Source organism: Rhinatrema bivittatum, chromosome 3, assembly GCF_901001135.1.
Source record: "Rhinatrema bivittatum chromosome 3, aRhiBiv1.1, whole genome shotgun sequence".
In the NCBI taxonomy this organism is placed as follows: domain Eukaryota; kingdom Metazoa; phylum Chordata; class Amphibia; order Gymnophiona; family Rhinatrematidae; genus Rhinatrema; species Rhinatrema bivittatum.
In genome coordinates, this window is record NC_042617.1 from 552,039,874 (window position 1) to 552,063,665 (window position 23,792).

The 23,792-nt window shown below is 44.6% G+C and overlaps 1 protein-coding gene across 1 annotated transcript in view; it reads right to left on the bottom strand.

Moving 5' to 3' along the window:
• Positions 1 to 23,792, bottom strand: part of DCBLD1 (discoidin, CUB and LCCL domain containing 1) — a 105,794-nt gene that overhangs the window by 73,465 nt on the left and 8,537 nt on the right. Inside the window, exon 2 of the mRNA XM_029596439.1 lies at positions 1,406 to 1,624. Coding sequence (XP_029452299.1) covers positions 1,406 to 1,624 — 219 coding nt within the window. The remainder of the gene's footprint in view (positions 1 to 1,405; positions 1,625 to 23,792) is intronic.

Consider the following 23,792-nt stretch of genomic DNA (forward strand, 5'->3'; position numbering starts at 1 on the left):
TATGGTCAATTTATGCCTGCTTATCAATGAAGAAACATTTTGCAGGTTTCAGCTAATAAAGAAGGCGTAGGGGAAAGAATTAGTAAGAGAAAGAGGGGGGAAAAAAATAAGAAGGAGGGCCGAGAGCCAGTGTTGCAAAGAGGGAGGGCTCAGAAGGGAAAAGGCAGGGAAGTGGAAGTGCGAGAGAGGAAGGAAACAGGTAAATTACTGACATGAAGGGAAAGAGAGAGAGCTGGAGAAGGACAGATGAAGAGAAAGGAGATTAATGAAACAACAGAGCCACAGTTGAGGGAAAAAACCTTAAAATAACCCAGATAAGGAAAAGCAAAATGTAAATATGGTGTTTTCTGTAGATTTTGGATCTTTGTGAACCTGGGGATCCATGAGACATCTCGGATTTTGGAAAGATAGCATAGAAACAGAACGGCAGAAAGAGACCTATCCAGCCTGCCCAACCACACAGCTACTCAGCTCTATAATCCCTACACCTCCCTCGTTGTGCTTGTCCTATGCTTTCTTGAATTCAGGTACTGTCCCATGCATCTACCACCCTTTCTGTAAAGAAATACTTCCGAGGATTGCTCCTGGGTCCACGCCCAGTGCTAGCATTTTTGCCCACTTGTGTGAACAACTACTGTGCTGGCCCCCTCCCCCAGCCCCCAGTTCTATTTTTTTTTAACCCAATAACCAAAACACAGTAGAAATTGTCAGTCACGCTCTGTCCCAGGACCTCCCCCCCCTTCCCCAGCTGAAAAAAAGCCTCCCAGGTGCTCCTGCCCTACCTGTTGGGATGTAAACTTGGCAGCGGCTGGCCCTATAGCTGCTAGAACCCGTTTGTTGTACAGAAGCACATGCACTGCTATGGTGCCATCCAGAAAACCCTGCCAAAACAGACACTTGAGGGCTGATATTCAAGAAGACAAAAGCTAAGCGTCTAAATTTAGGCTTCAAAATTAAGTCCCTAAGTTAGGCACCTATTTTCTGCTGAACTTAGGCACCTAAGTTTTCAGAGGTATTTAAAAAGTAAGTCTTGAAAGGTTGAGAATCACTGATCTAAACCATCTTACAGCAACATTTCTTGGCCAGAGGCCATAGATCGAGGCTCCTTTTGAACAGGAGCTCTTTAGAGTCTCGCTAGCAGGTGCCAGCTGTTGTACAAGGGCAGGGCCACTCTCTCTCTCTCTCTCCTGCGGGCTGTAAACTCTGCCTCTACAACAACTCCAGCACCAGTTGGCTAAAGAGCAAATGCTGAACTCTGGAATCAAACTCAGATCTCCCACATGGTATGGCATGACAAAATGAATTTTGATGCTGCAAAAATAAAATCTTATCTGTCCCTACCAAAAAATATACATCTCCTTTAAAACTATACATCAAACAGTCTTCTTTTACAAAACATACATACCATATTCCAGCTCTGAAGAGCCACTGAAGATCTTAAGGTAAGAGGATTCACAATCTTGAGATTCAATATCCACATCTCCAAGTTTTAAGAATAGTTTTTTGCCCTCGGGCACCTGAATTCTCCTTTCACAGAAAGTGTAATTAGGGTAAGTACCAGGATAGTTCTTAGAGGTCAGTGTGCCACTCTCATGGTGCACTACCATGTGCCCACATCCATCAACTGTGAGAGAAAGAGAGAGAGGTGGGGGAAAAACATAAATCCATCAGTTTACAAAACTGAACAAAATTGATCAATAACCTCTACCTAATAGATTAAGTAAATATAAATAAATAAGGTAGAAATTACTAATTTGTTACTTGCTTTCTCAAACATTCAAAGCAAGGTACAACAATTCATCAATACATAAAACATAAATAGTATATCAAGTTACAGATAATATAACCTCCTAAACCATAAAAGCCTACTCACTCTCAGTTAAGGAATAAGGGATGAAAAAGAAAGTCTATACCTTTAAGCCATGATGTCAAGCACAAACAGACCCTCAACATAGGCGGCTCTGTTCCTGGAGTATCACGAACAGATCTGGTTTTCAGGATATCTATGTAACTGTATGCTTACATATTGCATGCATACTCATTGCGGATATCCTGAAAACCAGACCTAAACTGAAAATAAAATGTCCTTTTTTTTTTGTCCCTTTATGTCTGGACATTTTATTTTGCTAATCACTTTGGCCCTCATCTTTTTTCCTGCCTTCCACTTGTTGGTCTCCTACTTCTTTCAGGGTCTCCTGTCCCATTACATCTCTCTCCTCTACACCTAATATTGATCATTACCTTTTTCTTCATGTCGATTTCTGCCTCTCTATCCATTCATCTCTAGATTTCATCTCCCTTTCCCTCCCTCCCTCCAGTTCTCTTTGCCAATTCTACACCTCCATAACTTTCCCCTCTATTGCTCCCTTTCGTACTTCCAACTTCCCCTCATTAGGTTGCTTCTTTTACCATCTCCAGCTATCTGGCCCCCTTTTCCTTCCCCTCAACAGCTGCATCCTTTCTTGTTCTGTCGAACCCACTCATTCTTCCTCGCTCATCTTCCACCATCGTTTTCCACCCCATCCCATTTTCTAACCTCATCTTCCACCACCCCATTCCCCTCCCTCCACCTCCCAATTTCCTCCTCTCCCTCCCTGAAGAGTTCATGTAGGAGGGAGGTTGGTGTAGGCAGCTCAGCAGCTTACTGCCCGACCTCAGCGAAGAGCAACTTTGGCCCTGTGTATTTTTTGGATCCCCCGCGGTCACATCAGAAAGGAGGAGGAGGTGGCCTGATGATGTCGTACCCTTCCTCCTCCTGGCAATGCACCTCGGGCCACGAGCCTGAAACAGTGCTGCTGGAAGCGGGGCGCTAAGGCAGTCAAAACGGGGCTCCTTCAAAGCACAGAGCTTGGGGGGCGGTATTGCCTGATTTGTACTTCCCCCTCCCCTGGAAGAGGAAGGGGGGGGGGGAACACCAGGAGCAGTTCCCTCCTCTTCTCCCACTGGCGGCAGAGCTCTTAAGCCTCAAATGCTGTGTTGGGAGGAGAGGCAATGTCTCTCTTCAGACTCATTGTGAGGGAGCGGTGGCACCCCCTAATCAATGGTGCCATTGGCCATAGGCTAGCTTACAGCTCTAATCCCACTGCATCCTCTCAAAATGTCTCTCTAACAATCTCTGAACTCTTCAGTCTCTTTCCGTTCTCCTTTGTGCCTCCTTTCATTGCCTGTTTTTCTAGCTGTCACTCTTAGTGCACTGTTGAATTCTCCTTCAGAAAACTGGATTCTTTACAAGCTGCGATTTATTTTTTCCAACTGAATAAAATATATTGTTTAAAGGGCGTCACTAGGTGCGATCTCTGAGACAGACGTCAGTCCTTTCAGCAGACTACTGCCTGCATGGAATTCTCTTACAAACATACGCATGCAACCCCCCGTTTCCTGCAGCAAAGTTTTCAAGATTCTGTGGCAATTACTGTAAATGTCAAATTTCCATAAAGTTTCACATCTCTCGCTATGTGAAAGTCAATTTTTTTTTATTTAAAACCTTTTAAACAATATTTAAAACATATATATAAAATTTTATCATGCACAAAAATGAATTATTTATCAAGTGAAGGCATATAAGTTAGAAACTTATCTAGGAAATGTTACTTTGGTTTTGGACTGAAACACAGCACAATCATCCTTTTTATATTTTCTTCAGAAAGTTTTCATCTTTTGAAGTTTATGAGGTTATGTATGCTGTAAGTTGCATTCAGCATTAGCAGAATCTGTCAAATTGTTAACTAGAATTAATGTCATCTCTGCCAAATGTGAGACAAAGCAGCTGCAGATTTTCAAAATACATCCAGGTCTTTGTGTCAGGGGTGTATGGCGGGCCACATATGCAGGCATGAAAACATTTGCATAAAAGATTAAATTCTTCTAAAGAAGCACTGATAAAGGAATTATATCAAATTGTCTGACATGACTTAAAAAAAAAAAAAAAGGAGATCTCTGAAGGATCGAAGTCCGACTATTTTCTGTCTATTCCAATTTTAGCCCCTCTCCTTCTCTACAGGTTAGGAGTGGAGGGACTCGATTAGAGTGACTTGGCTCTGATCTGCTCCAGCCTCAGTCTTCCACCTCCTCCTGTTCCCTACAAGCTACCTGGAAGGAGACGGGCTGGAGTATAAAACAAATATTAGTTGCAGATGGCTGAGACAGACCTTTATATCTATCCCCATATAAGCATTTTAATAGCTACTTTCTGGACAGGCTCTAATCTGTTTATATCCTTTTGAAAATGCAGTCTCTAGAATTGCACACAGTATTCCAACTGAGGTCTTACTAGGCCTATAAACGGGAAGTATATGCAACCAGAAGGTCACACTTAAATACCTCTAACTCAGGGGTCTACAATCTTTCAAAATAGAAAAGCCATTTCATGTTTTTTTTTTATTTCTACAAAATATTGTACATCGGGTGACACAGGTAAATTATATCCTCCTTCCCAGCACTCTCTCTCTCTCAATCCCCTCTCATCCCCAGCACCCACATTCTCATCTCCTCAATTTCTAACATTCATTCCCTTTCACTTAATCTGCCCATCCTACTCCCCAGCATTATCTCTCCTCCTGCAATCCCCAGCAGTCCCTCGCTCCCAATCCAGCCCATTCCCAGTCATTTTTTTAATCTTTTAACTCACAGTAACACAATAAAATGTTGGCATAGAAAGACTCTGGAGGAGAAGGCTATTCCCTAAGGGGTAGATTTTCAGAGCCCTGCTCGCCTAAATCCGCCCAAAACCGGGCGGATTTAGGCGAGCAGGGCCCTGCGCGCCGGGAAGCCTATTTTACATAGGCCTCCCGGCGCGCGCAGAGCCCCGGGACTCGCGTACGTCCCGGGGTTTTCGGAGGGGGGCGTGTCGGGGGCGTGTCGGGGGGGCGGGCCCGGTCGACGCGGCGTTTCGGGGGCGTGTCGGCCGCGTTTTGGGGGCGGGTACGGGGCGTGGCTACGGCCCGGGGGCGTGGCCGCGCCCTCCGTACCCGCCCCCAGGTCGCGGTCCGGCGCGCAGCAGGCCCGCTGGCGCGCGGGGATTTACGTCTCCCTCCGGGAGGCGTAAATCCCCCGACAACGGTAAGGGGGGGGTGTAGACAGGGCCGGGTGGGTGGGTTAGGTAGGGGAAGGGAGGGGAAGGTGAGGGGAGGGCAAAGGAAAGTTCCCTCCGAGGCCGCTCCGATTTCGGAGCGGCCTTGGAGGGAACGGGGGGAGGCAGCGCGGCTCGGCGCGCGCAGGCTATACAAAATCGATAGCCTTGCGCGCGCCGATCCCGGATTTTAGTGGATACGCGCGGCTCCGCGCGTATCTACTAAAATCCAGCGTACTTTTGCTTGAGTCTGATGCGCAAGCAAAAGTAGGCTGTTCGCGCGCCTCTTAAAATCTACCCCTAAGTCAGCTATTAATCAAGCTGACTTAGGGAATAGCCACTAGGGATGTGCATTCGTCCTGGTTCGGCCACCCCAAAAAACAAAGCAGATTTTCCCAAACTTTCGGGAAAATTCGTTTTTTGGGGTTATTTATTTATTTTTCTATACCGATGTTGGTGTGTACCTTCACACCGGTTTACAATGTTCTTTAAAATAAAACAAACATAAAATACATAAAAAAACATAAAATCCAATAATTTCATAAAAACAAAAATGCTGAAAATTTAAATCATTCATAAAAATAAATAAAAATGTCAATCATAAAAATACTAAAATTATATAACACATTAAAGTACTCAAATTTAAGAACAGAAATCATAAAAACAAATAAAATAAACTATGGCAAAATCCTAACTGGCTTCTACTTGAAATGCACTAACCCCGAAAATCGGGGCAGCCGAAAAAAAATCGGCCCCAATTGCAGGAATACAAAATTTCCCACGGTGGGCCGATAACGAAGGCCAAACCAAAAGGTTCGGCCAAATCACATCCCTAATAGCTACTGCTATTATTGGCATCAGTAGCATGGGATCTACTTAGTGTTTGGGTACTTGCCAGGTACTTGTTCCCTGGACTGGACACTGTTGGAAACAGGATGCTGGCCTTGATGGACCAGTCTGACAGAGTATGGCAATTCTTATGATCAAGAGGTCTTTCCTTCAGAAATATCTCCATTAGTTTTCCCACCACCAAGGTAAGGGTAGCCATTGTGGATCAGCACCACCACGATAGAACCACATTCAGGGGAGTGGCCAAGATGGCGACAGACTATGAGGTGCAGAAAGCTCTCTCTATTACCTGCTTCATTGTTTCCTTGATTTTCGGACTTTTACCTTTCGATTTCATGCCTCATACTAAAAGAAAAGCTAGGCTCTGAGAAAGCCTAGCTGTTGCCGAAAGTCTGAATACTCAACAACCTACTATAGAGAAGTTCTTTGCATCGACGCCGATGGAGCCGGGAGCGAGGGCTGCAGTAATTGGAGAAACAGAGCGAGCCTCCCCGATAATGGCCGAAGAGATCTCGCTAAGTCCCGGCGCGCCTGTGACACCGTCCCCACCCCAACGGTCGAGAAGCGCAGGAGAGGAATTATCATCGCGCCCCTGGATAGCCCCACTGAGCTGAAGGCACAGAGGGAGAGCTGCCAAGGAGGAAATCGAGGAGGGGAAGAGAAAATTGAACGGTGGGAGAGTCCATTGGTCCTGCCACAGGGAGATTACCTGCCCCCACTTCGAGAACTGACTAGCCCCGCTGAACTGACGTTGGGAGAGAATCGGGACAATGATATTGAGGCTGCGCGAGGAGGTGAACAGAGCCAAGTAAGACCTTTCCTGGTTAAACCAGCTAAAATATCGATGTAAACTATTTGGGAGGCATTAGCTTCGATAGAAAGTGCAATTATTGGGTTGTCAAGGTCTGCCTTTGAAATAAATAAAAATACTCGGTATAACAAAGAGAGAATAAATAAACAAGAAAAAATAGCTTTGGAAGTGGAAGAGAAAGTGAAACAGATTGAGAAAAATCAACAGAACTTAATACAATCTGAAAATGTCCAAAATAAAAAATTGGAAAATATAAAAAACTCCCTTTAGAGTACGAATATAAGAGTTGTGAACTTTCCTATCATACCTCAGATATCACCAGTGGAATTATTTAAAAATTACTTAACTGGGACGGGGAGGAGACAAGATGGCGACTTGAACGCGAGTGCTCATATTACCTGCTCCGCTGTTTCTTGGCGAAAAATATTTCCAATTTTAAATAATGCCTCCGAAAAGGAAGGGGAGACCCAGGAATTATCCCTCAGCGACTGTGGTCACTCTGGGGCAGCGCACCATCGAGCAAAGCGTGATAAAACCGGGAAATCTGGAGCTAAGAGTTCTGGCTGCCAGGTCACAGGAAGGAGACTGTGACCTGACCTCGGAAGGAATATCCCTTAGCCCCCTGGATGAGCGACTGCCTCCGGCGGTGCGTGGGACCTCGACACCGCGGTTGGAAGCGAGTCCCGGTGAGGATGGCGTTTTCCAGCCCGAGGGAGTGGAAGAGAGGAGAAGCCCCGCACAGACCTCCATAGAACCCGGAGAGTGTGGTGATGGAGGGCAGGATTTGGAAGGAGGAGGGAACCAGAGGAGTGCTGGAGGTGAGAGATCTGCGGTGCGCCCTTCCCCCCTGCCTGAAGCCACATTGAACATAGTGAAACCGGAGCCGGTAACTTTAGATTCTTTCCTCTGCTTTGGTTAAGGCTTTGGAAGACTGCTCTGGGAAAATTGGATCACTGGCACAGCAAATGGACATATTAAATACTAGCTTTCAAGAACAAAAACAAGATACCATTGAGAAAATAAATAACATGGATATAGAAATTAATCGAGTCAAACAGGTCCAGGCAACAATTATACAGGACTGTGGTCTTATGAACAGAAGACTTGAGAATATGGAAAATGTTATGAGGCATTTAAATTTGAGGGTAATAAATTTCCCCAGGGTGATGGGAGAATTGCCGAGAGTGACTACTAAAACGTTGGTGGATGCCTGGAATGCCCTTCCGGAGGAAGTGGTGAAGACCAGAACTGTGAAGGACTTCAAAGGGGCATGGGATAAACACTGTGGATCCATAAAGTCAAGAGGCCGCCAATGAAGAGTAGGTGACTCGCCAGAATGATGGCTACTGCCTGGAGACAATACCCTTATTCAATAAACATACACATGGTTACTATGACTCCATCATCACTCTAAGCTTCAACAGCAAGAGGAAATGTGGAAAAAAGGATTTGCACTCACAAAGACAGGAGTAGCTGGCTTGTTACGGCGGTTACTACCCCAAACCAAATAACCAAATTACTACCTCCACCTTCCTCTATTCCTGATGCCTTTCAACTAGCTTGATCACTCCATTCTTATACTTCACTTTCAATGCATATCCAGCATAGTTCTCTGCTTCAACAGCAGGGGAGAAGAAAAACTGTTACTTCACACATCCAGCAGAGCTCTCTGCTTCAACGGCAGGGGAGAAGAAAAAAGGGTTCGCACTCACAAAGCGGGGAGTAGCTGGCTTGTTACGGCGGTTACTACCCCAAACCAAATGTACCTGATACTTCACTCTCGACGCATATCCAGCATGGCTGTCTGCTTCAACGGCATGGGAGAAAGACTGATACATCACGAATTTCCAGCATAGCTCTCTGCTTCAACGGCAGGGGAAACGAAAAACTGATACTTCACGCATATCCAGCATAACTTCAACGGCAGGGGAGAAGAAAAAAGGATTCACACTCACAAAGCGGGGAGTAGCTGGCTTGTTACGGCGGTTACTACCCCAAACCAAATGTGCCTGATACTTCACTTTCGATGCATATCCAGCATAGCTCTCTGCTTCAACGGCAGGGGAGAAGAAAAAAACTGATACCTCACGCATATCCAGCATAGCTCCCTGCTTCAACGGCAGGGGAGAAGATAAACAACCAATAAGGGCTGTATAACATAATCTGGGTAAAAACAAATAAGCATGGGTGTAGCTTGCTTATTGCGGCGGTTACTACCCCTACTACCTCTAACTAATCAAGCTAGATATTTCACTTGGATGCAGCTCCATCACCGCTCTCTACATTAATGGTGGGGGTGGAAGGGAAATAGAACCAAGAGCTAAGAGAAACAGATAAGTATGAGAGAAAAAATGAGGGAAGCTTGCTGGGCAGACTGGATGGGCCATTTGGTCTTCTTCTGCCGTCATTTCTATGTTTCTATGTTATTTCCTAGAGGTATTAGAAATTTCCCCTGAACAATCCCCACCCTTGGACAAGGTGTATTTTCTACCTATCCGTATAAACCAGCAAACACAAATGCCTCCTAATGCTTTGGAAAATTTAACAGCGTTTCTCGAAACATCTGAACCTGAAGTAATAGAAAGAACTACTTTATTAATATCTTTCTTTAATGAGCTCGATTTAGTTAAAGTTATGCGTGCTTATTTCAAAAAGATCCAAACCATGTTTATGAGTGGAAATGTTAGAATATACCCTGATTTGACAAAAGCGACGCAGGTGAAAAGGAAGAACTTTTTAATTTTGAAATCAGAAGCATTGGCAATAGGGGCATCCTTTTTTCTAAGATTCCCCTGCAAATGTGTGGTAAAATTTGAAGGAAATAATTATATTTTTTCCAGCCAGATCAGCTCAAGAGCTTTATTGAAGCAAAAAAGAGGCCTCCTGCAATAAGCAGTGGGTAAATCGCTTATATATATAATGCCCGGTTAAATATAGTCACCTTTTTCTTGGTTTAGATATTACCTGTATTCTCCTTTAATTTGCATGTACTTCTCCCCTCTCTCCCGCCAGATAGGGGTCTAACGGGTTTATAACAATTGACTATATCATTTCTGTTTTTGAGATATTTTATTGCTGGCAAAATTGGATTTCCTTAATTGTTTTTGAACCATATTACATGACAAAGTGGATACTTTGTAAGTTGTTAAAAATTTAATAAAGATAAAATTAAAAAAAAAAAAATTACTTAACTGAAAAGTTAAAGATTCCGAAGGAGGCACTCCCATTAGTTACTAAAGCTTATTTTTTGCCCCAAAGGAAAGCTGTAAAAGACCAAGGAAGTATGGAAGAACAAATGAATGCAATGAATGTGACTGATTTACTGGAATTATCTCAAGAAGAAACAATTACTAAATGAGGTGTTTTACTAGTGACTTTCGCCTTTCTAGCCGAGAAGAATAATGTATTTCGAATGTACTTTAGAAATAGTGCAGAACTCTTCTATGGTCAAAAGGTGTGGGTATATCCCGATATTACTAAGGCTACACAAGATAGGCGAAGGAAATTTCTAAGTTTGAGAGCTGGGGCATTAGCTATATGTTCAAAATTTACTGTTCGATATCCATGTAAATGTTATATAAAGTATCAGGGTAATGAGTATATCTTCTTCGAACCTTCGCAGTTAAAATTCTTTTTGGAAGCTCACCCAAAGGCGACCTGATCAGTACATGAGGCACTTGAGAAGGCTATCCTTAGTATTTTCCTTTTATTTTATTTCTTATTCTTTCGCTCCTTGTAATAAGGCTGTTATCTCCCCATGCATTCCTTTATTCTTTAGGTGGGTACAAACAGGGCACTATAATAATCCTATGAGATTATATTGAAAATGTTAATTCCTTGTTTCTTGCTTGATGTATCACCTTTAATTGCTTCACATTGTTATACTATGTGTACATTTTGAAATGCATAAAAATAAAATAAAAAAAAGAGAACCATATTCAAATCTTCAGAGCCCTACGTGGCACAGGTTACAGACTCCTGCTCTAACCAAATCAGAGGGAGCTTCTTGTGCAGCTTTAGTTCCAAGTCCCATACATTCATTTTCCTCTCCCCTGCCACTATGGTTATTATACTTAGCCAAAATTAGCAAAGAAAGATCTTATGACCAAACTACTGCTCTTAAATAAGATTCCCAAACCTCTCCTTTTCATGGTACACCAGTTTTTAGGGTAGAAATTGGAGGCTTCCATAACAGGAAGGTGGCAACTTCCAAAGAAAAACGTTCAAGGGCGAGAGGTCATTATGTGAAGCTGGAAGAAGAGAGTACTTCTTTACGAAGAAGGCGGTGGGATAGCAGCGGAGACGGCCACAACGAATCAAGCACATTTGGGACAGACCAAGTAGTGGCAAGGGAGGGAAAAGTCTAGCAACAGAGTGGGGCAAGCAGTGACAGGAGGCAGAGGCTGGTGGGAGACTGGGTGGGCCAAGAGGCGCTTGTGTGTTAACAACTGCTATATATTACCCAAATAAAGAGGGACGCGGATCTAACACGAGGTTTCCTGACCTTTTCAAGTGACAGGCAAACTTAATATTAACAAAAACATTGTGAGGCACCCCAGCCTCCAGGGAGCAGGCAGCGAGGACATGAAGTGAATTCATGTGGCCAAAAGAAGAGCTAGGAAAGCAGGGAAAGCCCCCGCCAGTCTCTCTTCCAAATTTTAAAACAAAGGTCTTGCGGGGATGAAGACTCCCGTGAACCCATCCGGATGCACCCGCTCCCTTTTATATACAAGTGCGGCAGAAAGAAGAAGTCCGTGCAGTGTGGCTGCAGCTCTCAGCACCCAGTGAATCGCATCAAGTGCGCAGTGCACCATTCCTCCTGCCTCACTCACCCTGCGGACAAGTCCGATTCGGGAAGGATTCAAAAAGGTGGAAGCTCAGGAGGAGGGGAAAGAGGAGAAGTTTGCTGGGTTAAGTGGGCATAAAGCCAAGCTATCCATGCCCTTGCAAGCTGTCCATTAATGGCCACACTCCAGGGCACACGCCTTAGATAGGAAGAGGAGGCATTTACGATCCCACGCGCTCTCAGAAAGGAGCTCCTGCGCACTTAAGAAACACCGCTGGCGCCTCTTGCTGCTGTGAGATACTGGGAGCGGAGCCCAGGTGCTGGCCCGGATCTGACCATCAGGCAGGGGGTGACTTTTTCCATGGCATGCCTGAGCGGCAGGTCTGGAGGCACACCAAAAAGTGCTATGATGATGTATGGGTTGCGAAACACTGATCTGAGGGGTTTAAATCAAGAAGGAAAAAGTCCTGGGTAAACCGAACTTCATAAAACCGCACAAAAAAACCAACCAAACAAACAAATAACCATATTGGAGGCCTCATGCAATACTGGTCCCTGCTGCCCTGCTCATGGCAGTACTAGCAGCTTGGTTTTCTCTAGTTGTATTTACTCCTGATTACATACGGTGTATTACAGCAGTAGTGCACTCTCTCAGTGCCACAGCATCACATCCCTAGGGATCCTTTGCTATTAAGTTACAAGAAGACTAAGATCTTTCCTTGTAACTCAACAGCTTTCTGGCCAAAATAAGCTAAGAATGCCAAGATGCTCGCTTTGGCCAGGAAGTTGGTTTTGAATTGGAGCATCGGGCCTTTCTTTTCCCCTCCCCCCAGATTGACTGCACGCTCCCAAAGCTGCAGTATCAGTCCTGCCATTGCCTTAGCTCACGACAAGCACTGGGAGGTTAACACCTCACTAACACCCAAGGAAAGGCCACTGGCATCGTCTGCAGCGATGCTTACCCATCCGGAAGGCTACACTGCACAATAAACCTATCGAGTTTTAGTTATTATAGCCTGGCTTTCAGAGCAGCACAATATGGCCTAATTTCCACCAGCCCAAAAGAACCTTATACATCATGCGGGAAGGAGGGGGGAATTTCCGCCCTCTCCCGGAGAGATTTCTGCTGGGTTACAGCTGAGCTTCATTGATCTGCTTCTTGTGAGTTAATGAGAGATTTAACGACATAAAGGCAATTCTGAATGACAAAGGTGGTATTGCTCTTAAGGGAAAAAGAGCAATCAACAATATTGTTATCTGATAGGATTGCAAGGGGGCATCCACATCTGCTGTGCGACCAACGTTTCCCTCCCTCCCCCCGATCTGTGTGGTCAGGAAAGAAGGCAGATGGCAGAGAGCGTAAGGTTTGCAAACTGCAGAATTTTAACAGAAAACCCCAAAATGCAAGCACTTATATGCCAGAAAGCCTACACAGACTTATCTTGTTGGGCCATCTGGCGAGGGGCTGGAAATGTCAATTTTGCCAGGGCATAACCAGCCAGCCATCGCCGCAATAATGGAGTTTACACCGGAGCAGCGCCTGCCGCCAAAGGCTTCCAGAAAACCATCCCATTCTGCGCGTTCAAACCCTTATTCCTTGCCAACTTTAGGGCTCCACATATTTATAAAAAAATTGATAAGATTTTCTAGTCTCCAGCTTCAAGAGAGAGAATCAAATATGGGTGACAAGTGAAGAAGCGTTGAAGAGCAGAAAAACAGAGGAGGAAAAGAAAAAAAATGACAGGAGAGAGAGAACTGATGGTAGAAGGGGAATAAGATGAAGAAGTGTGAGATAAGGAAAGGAAAATAGAATGAAAAACAGGAAAAGGATTCATTAGACAGATGAGAGCAAAGACATAGGATGAAAAAAAATGCTCAGACAAAAGGCAGAAAATTGTTTTGTAGAGAAGTTTTGGCAGTCGGTAGAATATGAAATACTTTGGGGTATTAAACTATTGCACATTTTTTTGCACGATTTTAAATTGTGTAAAATCATGTACATAGTAAGTGACACATGGTCTGCTCTACAGCTTCAATAAGAGACATCTCTTACATCCAACCTGCCTTTTCAGTCTCTAACCTCAGCCCTCCATCCGCCCTTCCCCCCCCCCTTACTTTCTCTCTCATATTTGACCTCCTGCTCGCCTTTCCTACCTCTCCCCTACTCTCTCTCCCCCCCCCCCCCCCATCATTGCTTCCTGCAGGTTCTCCACCTCACCCCCATCTCTGGCTCTTAGCTGCATCTAAGCCTTCTACCTTCCTGCTTCTGATTCTCTGCTTTCCCTTGCTCCAAGTAAAAAAAAAACAAACACAGTTCACCATCTTCCCATCTCCATGTCCCCTTCATCTCGCCACCTTGGTTAATATCCCCACCCAAGCCTTCCTCCTCAATATCCCTCCCCATGCCTAAGTCTTTCCTCGGCCTCTAGCAGAAGAATAAGAGGCTGACGGCATTCACTGCAAAGGTGCTGAAAGGTCACACGTGCACCGGCTGCCTGTGCGGCGGCGGGCCTCCTGCTCACAGTGCCTGTGAGGGCGGCCAGAAGCTGCTGCTGCTGTGAACAGAGGAGCCAGCAGGACCAACAGGAGGATGGCGAGTGCAGGTTGTTGGCTTGTATTCTTCCGACTGTGCTCCGCAACTCCAGGTTGTTTTTTTTTGGTCAATACTGGGGGGCTTGGTGAGCATACTTTTGAAGCCATGGTCCTCATTTTCCATATAGTTATGCATAATGTGTAGCAAAGTAACGACGCAGAGGGACGAATGTAATTAACGTTTACCCAACGGCACAATTAACTAGCCCACGGTAAACGGGACCTGAGAATTTTCACAGGTTGTCATGGGTAAAATAAGAAATGCAATTCTACCCACTCGTGGGACCTACTGTTTTAGCTAGGATAGCCACTTTAAACAGCCAAATTCCTGCTTCATCTAGAAGAGCTGGACTGGCTAGTTCCATTAGTCAAAAGGAATAGTGGAGATCCCAGATGTAGTGCCACAAAGCATTTAGCTGCTTCGGCCCCATTTTGATCTCTCCTATTGAAGAGATACATTACTGTATAAGTTAACTTAGATTATTTTTGATAGCCTTTAACCATTCTAGATTTGGTTGTGCCTCGATTTTTAATAAGAAAGTTTGACAAGCTATCTTAAAAAAAACAAAAAAATAGAAACAAAACACAATTAAACACACTTGCTATGGTAACTAGAAAAAAAAAAGTCACACAAAAAACCACCACCCAGTCTGTCAGCAGTTGGGAATGCACAGGAAGTACTCTTCTTTACACAACACAACAGCTGAGAAGCGAAATCACCAGATCCCAGAATCTTTTTTTGCCATGACATGTTGGCAAATATTTTGTGACATCACCTGACAAAAAAGAGCGGAGGGTGAACCCCTGATTAGCAAACCACATAATTACAGGAGAGTTGTGCTCATCATGCAGGTTTTCATAGCTCCCAAAATCACATCTAACCAGCTACGCAGTTTGCAGCATTATCAGTGTCAGCTGCAGTGTTTAGTCCAGGGGTGGGGGCTGCAGGAAAATATCAACTCGGGGTGTCCAAATCCCTCCTGCACTCTCTCTGCAGCACATACGTCAACAGCTCCCTAAAGCACACCAAGTCAACTCTGGAAACTGGCAGAATTAAGCCCAACTATTTCCAAAATAAAATTTCACATTTTTTCTACATAACTAAGAAATAGAGCATACTCTAGACCAGCATTGAGTAAACAAAGCTGTAGACCCCATTCCATCCATGCATATACACACCCTAACTGCCAGCCCTCAAACTTATATGAGATATAAGCAGACTTAGCAGGGGGGGGGGGGGGCAACTTATTTGCATGAACTAGTTAAAAGTAATGAGACAACTACACTGCCAGCCAGTGTCAGACACACACACATGCTCAGTCACGCAAACAGATTTATAAAGTGCAGAAACTAAATTGGCACACACACACTGACACATACAAAGACACACACTCTCTTTCTCAGACACATTCTCACAGACACACAGATAAACCCACAGACTGAGGGCAAGAGTATGTGTGTATATATATCAGAGGGAGACACCCACGTACATGCTTTCTCTCTTTGACACAATGTACGTAAAGTTATGGGCCGCTCTCTGTGTGGCACGACACACACTCTCTCACATGCTACCGTTGTGCTTCTGCTGTTTATGTGCTCACACAGTGAGTGCCCCTACCCTAGCACTGCCACATCATAGTGTGAAGTTCTTCCTTGCTGCCAGCCCTTCCTCATTCTGCAACAGCATCCGTCCTTTCCAATCCCACTCATAAGAACATAAGATATGCCATACTGGGTCAGACCAAGGGTCCATCAAGCCCAGCATCCTGTTTCCAACAGGGGCCAATCCAAGTCGCAAGTCCCTCAAGACAGGCTTCTAAGGAAACTAAAAAGTCATGGGATAAGAGGCAGTGTCCTTTTGAGGATTACAAACTGGCTGAAAGACAGAAGCAGAATATGATTAAATGGTCAGTTTTCTCAGTGGAAAAGGGTAAACAGTGGAGTGCCTCAGGGATATGTACTTGGACTGGTGCTTTTCAATATATTTATAAATGATCTGGAAAGGAATACGATGAGTGAGGTAATCAAATTTGCAGATGATACAAAATTATTCAGAGTAGTTAAATCACAAGCTGATTGTGATAAATTTTAGGACCACCTTGAGGGACTGGAAGATTGGGCATCCCAAATGGCAGATGAAATTTAATGTGGACAAGTGCAAGGTGTTGCATATAGGGAAAAATAACATTGTGTAACTACAGCAAGGGTTAAGTTCCATATTAGGAGCTACTACCCAGGAAAAAGATCTAGGCATTGTAGTGGATAATACATTGAAATTGTTAGCTCATTGTGCTGCAGCAGTCAAAAAAAAAGCAAACAAAATGTTAGGAATTATTAGGAAGGGAATGGTGAATAAAACAGAAAATGTCATAATGCCTCTGTATCACTCCATGGTGAGACCGCATCTTGTGTACTGTGTACTATTCTGGTTGCCACATCTCAAAAAAGATCTAGTTGCGATGGAGAAGGCACAGAGAAGGGCGACCAAAATGATAAAACGGATGAAACAGCTCCCCTATGAGGAAAGGCTAAAGAGGTTAGGGCTGTTCAGCTTGGAGAAGAGATGGCTGAAGTGGGATATGATAGAGGTCTGGGGTCTAGAATGGTTAAATGTGAATCAGTTATTTACTCTTTTGGATAATAGAAAGACTAGGCGGCACTCCATGAAGTTAGCAAGTGGCACACTTAAAACTAATCAGAGAAAATTCTTTTTTACTCAATACACAATTAAGCTCTGGAATTTGTTGCCAGAGGATGTGGTTAGTGCAGTTAGTGTGGCTGGGTTTAAAAAAGGTTTGGATAAGTTCTTGGAGAAGTCCATTAACTGCTATTAATCAAGCTGACTTAGGGAATAGCCACTGCTATTACTTGCATCAGTAACATGGGATCTACTTAAGAGTTTCAGTACTTGCCAGGTACTTGTAGCCTGGATTGATCACTAATGAAAACAGGATGCTGGTCTTGATGGACCCTTGGTTTGATCCAGTATGGCAATTTCTTATGTTCTTATCTTTCCAAAGATATATAAGACTCACATTGAAAACTGTGAGGGGGAAGTATCTTTGTATATATTCTTCAATGGAAATTCTAATCTTGTATGATTTTATTGATTATTCTTAGACTTATAAGTAAAACTTCTATACTTATAAATAAGTGTGTTGTGCATTCTATGACAAAATAATCACCAATTTTCCTACCCACTACAGAGAAAGATGGGTCTGAGATACATATGAATCCATCACGATAGCACATCTCACTCTACATACAAGTTCAAGAAAAAGGAAAAGCCATTGTGGTGCTGGCAGTCAACTCATAAGAACATAAGAAAATGCCATACTGGGTCAGATCAAGGGTCCATCAAGCCCAGCATCCTGTTTCCAACAGTGGCCAATCCAGGCCATAAGAACCTGGCAAGTACCCAAAAACTAAGTCTATTCCATGTTACCATTGCTAATGGCAGTGGCTATTCTCTAAGTGAACTTAATAGCAGGTAATGGACTTCTCCTCCAAGAATTTATCCAATCCTTTTTTAAACACAGCTATACTAACTGCACTAACCACATTCTCTGGCAACTCAGTTTCCTTGCCTGCTGCATGTGATTGCCAGAGCTCCTCCTGTGCTGCGGCTTCAAACACTAAGAATGAGTCATATCCAGTACTCAGTGCATACTGGCCCTGTTTCACTCAGCCTAGGAATAAGAGGCTTGAAGGATTCAAAGGAGGAAGCTCAGGTGGGGGAAAATGAGAAGGTGCTGTATGCACCACACAAAAGGCAGCCTGGCTATCCATGCACTGCATGCTGTCCATTAATTCTCACACTCCAGGGTTCATGCTGTAGCTAGGAAGAAGCAGCACATATGATTACACAGGTTCTCAGAAAGGAGCTCCTACATGTTAAAGAGCCACTGCTGGTCACTGTGAAGAGCTGAGAGCAGAGCCCAGCTGCTGGTCTGGATCGGAGCATCAGGCAGTGGTGATATTTTTGTGGCACATCTAATTAGGTCTGAAGGCACACTGGTTGGGAAACACTGATTTATATCATCCACAATGTTGTTTTATACATTTTTGTGTTGCAGCATAGAAACAGACCATGTCTGCTGATAAAAACCATAGGGTCCATCCGCATCTTCTGCTCAGCTTTATGGACCCTTCCTATCCCTCAGAAATTCTAGTGCTTGTCCCACGTTTTCCGAAATCTAACACTGCCCTCATCTCCACCACCTTCACAGGGAGGTAGTTCATTAGCACACCACCCTTTTTGTAAAGACATAATTCCTTAGATTATTCCTAAGTCTACTCCCTTTTACCACTGAAAGAGACCCACTTCCTTTGCATTTATTCTTTGGAGTATTTAAAATGTCTCTATCATATCTCCCTTTTCCCTCTTTTCTTTCAGTGTATAAACTATTATCCCATTTAAAAAGACAAGAGACATTTTCACACCAAAAATAAATCAGGGATTTATCTAAAACAAGGGAGTGACCCAGCCCTGATCAAAAGATTATTGTCCTCTTGAGGTCATTGCCAAATAAACCTTAATTACACTACATACAAAGGACTTTGATTTATGCATCCCTACTCTCTTAGCAACATAAGGTAACTAATAACTCAACAACATAACGATGCTGTCAACAGGCAGCAGAGAGATGGGGGCCTTCCAGTCCTTTGTACCGAGTGCCACATGTATGAATATCTACCAGTTGATGAAAGATTGTATGCTTACACCTAGAGAAAATATTCAGTCTCTGGAGGCTAGAGTGGCAGACCTGAAGGAGCTAAGGCAAAGGTATACAGAGGAGACCTTCAGGGACATAGTAGCTAAGTGCCAACTCCAGTCTGGCAGCTCCTATTCTGCCTTGGAGGAGCAAGGTCAACTGGGATAGACAGCATCAACTTGGGGTAGAAGAATGTGATTGTGTAGGTAAACCCTACTCTCCAGGTGTTGCGATATCCACTCGCATCAAGGATGGATCTCCAAGGGCTTCTGCCCAGGAGGGAAGGGTTATGTCAGCCATCATAGCTGGTGATTTAGTTATTAGGAATATAGATAGCTAGGTGATTGGTGGATGTGAGGATCGCTTAGTAACCCTCCTGCTGTTCAATGACATCACTCGCACATGTGGCTGATCTGTCTTGCTGTCTACAGAGCACACCTGTTACTGGTAAGCAACTTTGTTTTATTCTGTTCCCCTGAGAGACAAACCTGTGTTGGGGGAATCTCAAGAAACACTTTAAAAACAGCCCTGGCTAGCACATGTTTCCTGCACTAACTCGGTTGGCAGGTCAACTAGTCCTTTGGATCCCTCTTTTTCTGCTTTGTTTTAAGACCTGTATTTCTACATATTTAACATACACTTCACAGGATCGAATCACCTGTGTCAGGTAGAAGGAATGTTACAGTAAGGCTGAAGCGCATCTGTTTCCAGCTAGAAGCACTTCCTACGGATTACTACAGGAAGACAAACACAGAACTATCAAAAGCTGAAGAAAGGCTGGTGGAAAAGGAGATACCTGGGACACAGCAATAGGAAGAGCAAGATAACATGCTAAACAAAAAGCAGCAGGCTGGTTTTGGATAGAAAGAAACAGCAATTTAAAACAATTTGTTTTTCATTCTACGAGCATCCTGAAAACAAACTCGTAAAAAATGTGAGATTAGATGGCTTATGACTTAAGAAGACTTTTTAAATGTCATGCATGCCAGGACAATTTTCAGCTCATACAAGCAGAATCCTACAGCATAACTAAATACTCTACTTATGATCAAACCAAAAGAAGAGAGATACTGAGCAGAGGCGACTCTAGCAGGAGACAGAGTCACAAAGTCTCCCAGTGCTTAGCAAACACTCATGGTGTTTGCAGAAGGACCATTCTATTTGTGGCTCTTCCTTTCTACTAAAAAAGATGAGAGGGCTTGAAGTCATAGTAATAAGCTAGGAGCCTACTGATTTGAGATCAAATCCAGCCTCTATCACCTACACTTGCTATGTGATAAAGTGACTTATCACTTATGTTCCCCACTGTCTCACGTAACCAGTCAGATCAGGGGTGAGCAAACTAGGGGATAAGGCAGGGCGCAACACCGCGCTCGCCCCCCTCCCTGGGGCTTGAACAATCCTGAAGGGGGCACACAGGACGGCCAATAAAAGAAGAAAAAAAAATGGTTACGTTGTTGAATCTTGGTACTGTGGAGGCACTGCAAGCTCAGGAAGGAAGGAGCTCCTAGAACATAGGCCTGGATTTTCTAAGGTCGCAAACCTTAGAGAATCTGGTGATAACTGGGGGCGAAGCCGGCAGCAATCGCACCTTCGCAGTGCTATCACTGCCGGCTTTCGCACCCAATAGCGCCACCGTGAAAGGTTGGCGCTATTGGGCACGCTACTGGCAGCCATAAGGTGTCCTACCTTTTTGCCATCAGCGAAGTCGTCGCAGAGTCCGCCCCGACGCCCCGATTTAGCTATCGCACGCGTGCGATCCCTTTAGAAAATGACCCCCATAGTGACATAATTATAAAAAAATTTGGTAACAATTTTGGTAAAAAACATTTTCAAGAGGGTTTCGAGTGTGTTTATTAAAATTTTGGTAGGAATCCCTCATAATTTATTGGGTGCCATTGAAAGAATAATTATAAGCATGCCATGGCTTAGCCATGTGTCTCTTTTGGTGGGCAAGGGAGAGGAGCTCCTTCTGTTGTGGTGGGCCCAGGAGGGAAGTCACATACTCTGCAGCAGAACTCGACATGGGAGGAGCCACTCGGGTATTCCACAGCCCAGGAAGAGCTGCCACCCTCAGGGCTCAGCCTGGGAGTAGTTCTCGCTGCTGCTGCTGCTGGGTCCTTACCCAGGGAGAGAGAGGTAACAAGTTATTGCCTGCCCTATGGGGAAAGAAATGGTGACATAAGGGATGGGAATGGGCAAATAGACCAGAGAGAACGAAGAGTCTGAGGGCAGAGAAGGAGGAGGTGGGAAGAGAGAATAAAGGTAAAGGGGCGGATTTTAAGAGCCCTGCTCGCCTAAATCCGGGCGGATTTAGGCGAGCAGGGCCCTGCGCGCCGGTGCGCCTATTTTACATAGGCCTACCGGTGCGCGCAGAGCCCCGGGACTCGCGTAAGTCCCGGGATTTTCAGAGGGGGGCGTGTCGGGGGCGGGCCCGATTCGCGTGGCGTTTTCGGGGCGTGTCGGGAGCGTTTCGGGGGCGGGCCAGGGGGCATGGTTACGGCCCGGGGTGGTCTGGGGGCGTGACCGCGCCCTCCGGACCCGCCCCCAGGTCGAGTCCCGGCGCGCTAGCAGCCTGCTGGCGCGCGGGGATTTACGTCTCCCTCCGGGAGGCGTAAATCCCCCGACAAAGGTAAGGGAGGGGGTTTAGACAGGGCTGGGCGGGTGGGTTAGGTAGAGGAAGGGAGGGGAAGGTGAGGGGAGGGCAAAAGAAAGTTCCCTCCGAGGCCGCTCCGAAATCGGAGCGGCCTCGGAGGGAACAGAGGTAGGCTGCGCGGCTCGGTGCGCGCCGGCTATATGGAATCGATAGCCTTGCGCGCGCCAATCCCGGATTTTAGCGGATACGCGCGTATCTACTAAAATCCAGCGTACTTTTGTTGGCGCCTGATGCACCAACAAAAGTACGCCAAATCGCGCTATTTGAAAATCTACCCCAAAGAGTGTAAAAAAGTTACACAAATCAAAACCTGACAAAAATAAAAAAAAAAAAAGAGATAAGCAAACTAGGAAAAATACAAAATAGAGAAAGAAAGTGAAAACCAGTAAAAAAAAAAAAGTTGAGCAGAGTGAGATGGAGCTTTTCTCAGCTCCTAAAAAAAAAAAAAAAAATTATCTAGCTAGCACCTTTTTTTTGAAAAGTTTTACAGCCCTTAACACTGTGGTGTGGAGTGTGTGTCTCCATGTTTGTCTGGTGTGCTTTGGATTGTGTGTGTGGTCTATTTATTGGTGTGTGATATAGTCTGTCTGCCAATGTCTTTCTCCATCTCTGTGATAAAAGGAATGGCATACAGATGTCAAAAGACGGGAGATAGCCAAGTAAGATATACCTGAGTTTGACTGTTCCAGAAACATAAAAATATTGTAAGCTGCTTAGGACCTTGGATAACATGGATCTAAATGTTAAAATAAAATGAATAAATAAAATAAGGTGTGAATTGACAGCAGGAGATGCTGACATGCAAGGACCTGAGACCAGAACTTAGCTCATCATGAAAAGACACACAAATAACTGCAGATGTAAAACTCAGGGAAATACTGGGGACTTTTGCTAAGAGGCCAAAGAGGCCCTAAATGAGCCAATGAGAGCTTGACAATATAGTCTGATAAGAACAGCATCCCCCAAAAGTCAAATGACAAACATCAGCACAAAGCTCAAACAGGAAGATTATAATGGACAACAGGAAATGCTGAGAATCATCATAAAGGGTCATAAAGGGCCCTGGCAGAAGATGGGGGAATAGCTGGACGTTGGGTGAGCGTGATTTCTGAACTTTTGTTTCTGAAGCGTCTTTGTTACCTGACATGCCATCAAAACGCAAGGGAAAGGTTTGGGTATTCCCTTCCGAATCTGTTCCTTCTCCCGTTGTACAGCAGGAGATCACCAGATACATGTCCACGCCAGCATCGAACCCAGGGACTGAGGATCCTAATGAGCGAGGCGACTTGGGAGTGTCATTGTCACCGATAGAGGAGGTTTCCTTGAGCGCAGAGCTGCGTCAACTGCCGGCGCAGAGAGCAGGAGAGGCGACTTCCGTTGAAGGCATGGGAGATGGAGCTGGGCTTGGACCCGACGTGGAGGCAGCTAATAGCAATCCTCAGCAGACTCTCAACTCCATGATGACGTCCCTGCAGTCTGTGGTGGTGGGAGTAGAGCATGGGATCTCTGCCATGTCAAGGAAGCCAGGCTGAACCTGGCGTTGGGAACAGCAATACTCAAACCGGGGCCTTCTGGAAGTGGTGAGCCATTTAAGATCCCTGCTAAACCGGCAGTAGTGACGATGGACGCATTGTGGGATTTAATAGTAAATTTTGGGACTGTGCTTACTAATTTGAACCTTAGGACTGAATTATATTCAACCCAGTTAGATAAAGGTTTAAAAGATATCCAGGATCAAGTAAACCACATTTCTAATAAAGTTGCAGAATCTGAAGGTAATATTAAGAAAATACAAGAATTTAATGCTACCGTGGTGAGAGACCATAAAAGCTTGGCTAGAAGAATTGAATTTCTTGAAAACCATGCCAGACATTTAAACCTGAGAATACTTAACTTCCCTCGGGTAGTAGGAGAGACTCCGTATATGACTTTAAAAAAAGTTAATCACTGACGTGTTGGAATATACTATTGAAACAATGCCTTCTGGAAGTAGTGAGCCATTTAAGATCCCTGCTAAACCGACAGAGACAGGATGGAGGCGGTCCAGAGAAGGGCGACCAAAAAGGTGGAGGGTCTTCATCGAATGACTTATGAGGAGAGATTGAAGAATCTAAATATGTATACCCTGGAGGAAAGGAGGAGCAGAGGTGATATGATGCAGACTTTCAGATATTTGAAAGGCTTTAATGATCCAAAGATAACGACAAACTTTTTCCATTGGAAAAAAAAATCAGCAGAACCAGAGGTCACGATTTAAAACTCCAGGGAGGAAGACTCAGAACCAATGTCAGGAAGTATTTCTTCACGGAGAGGGT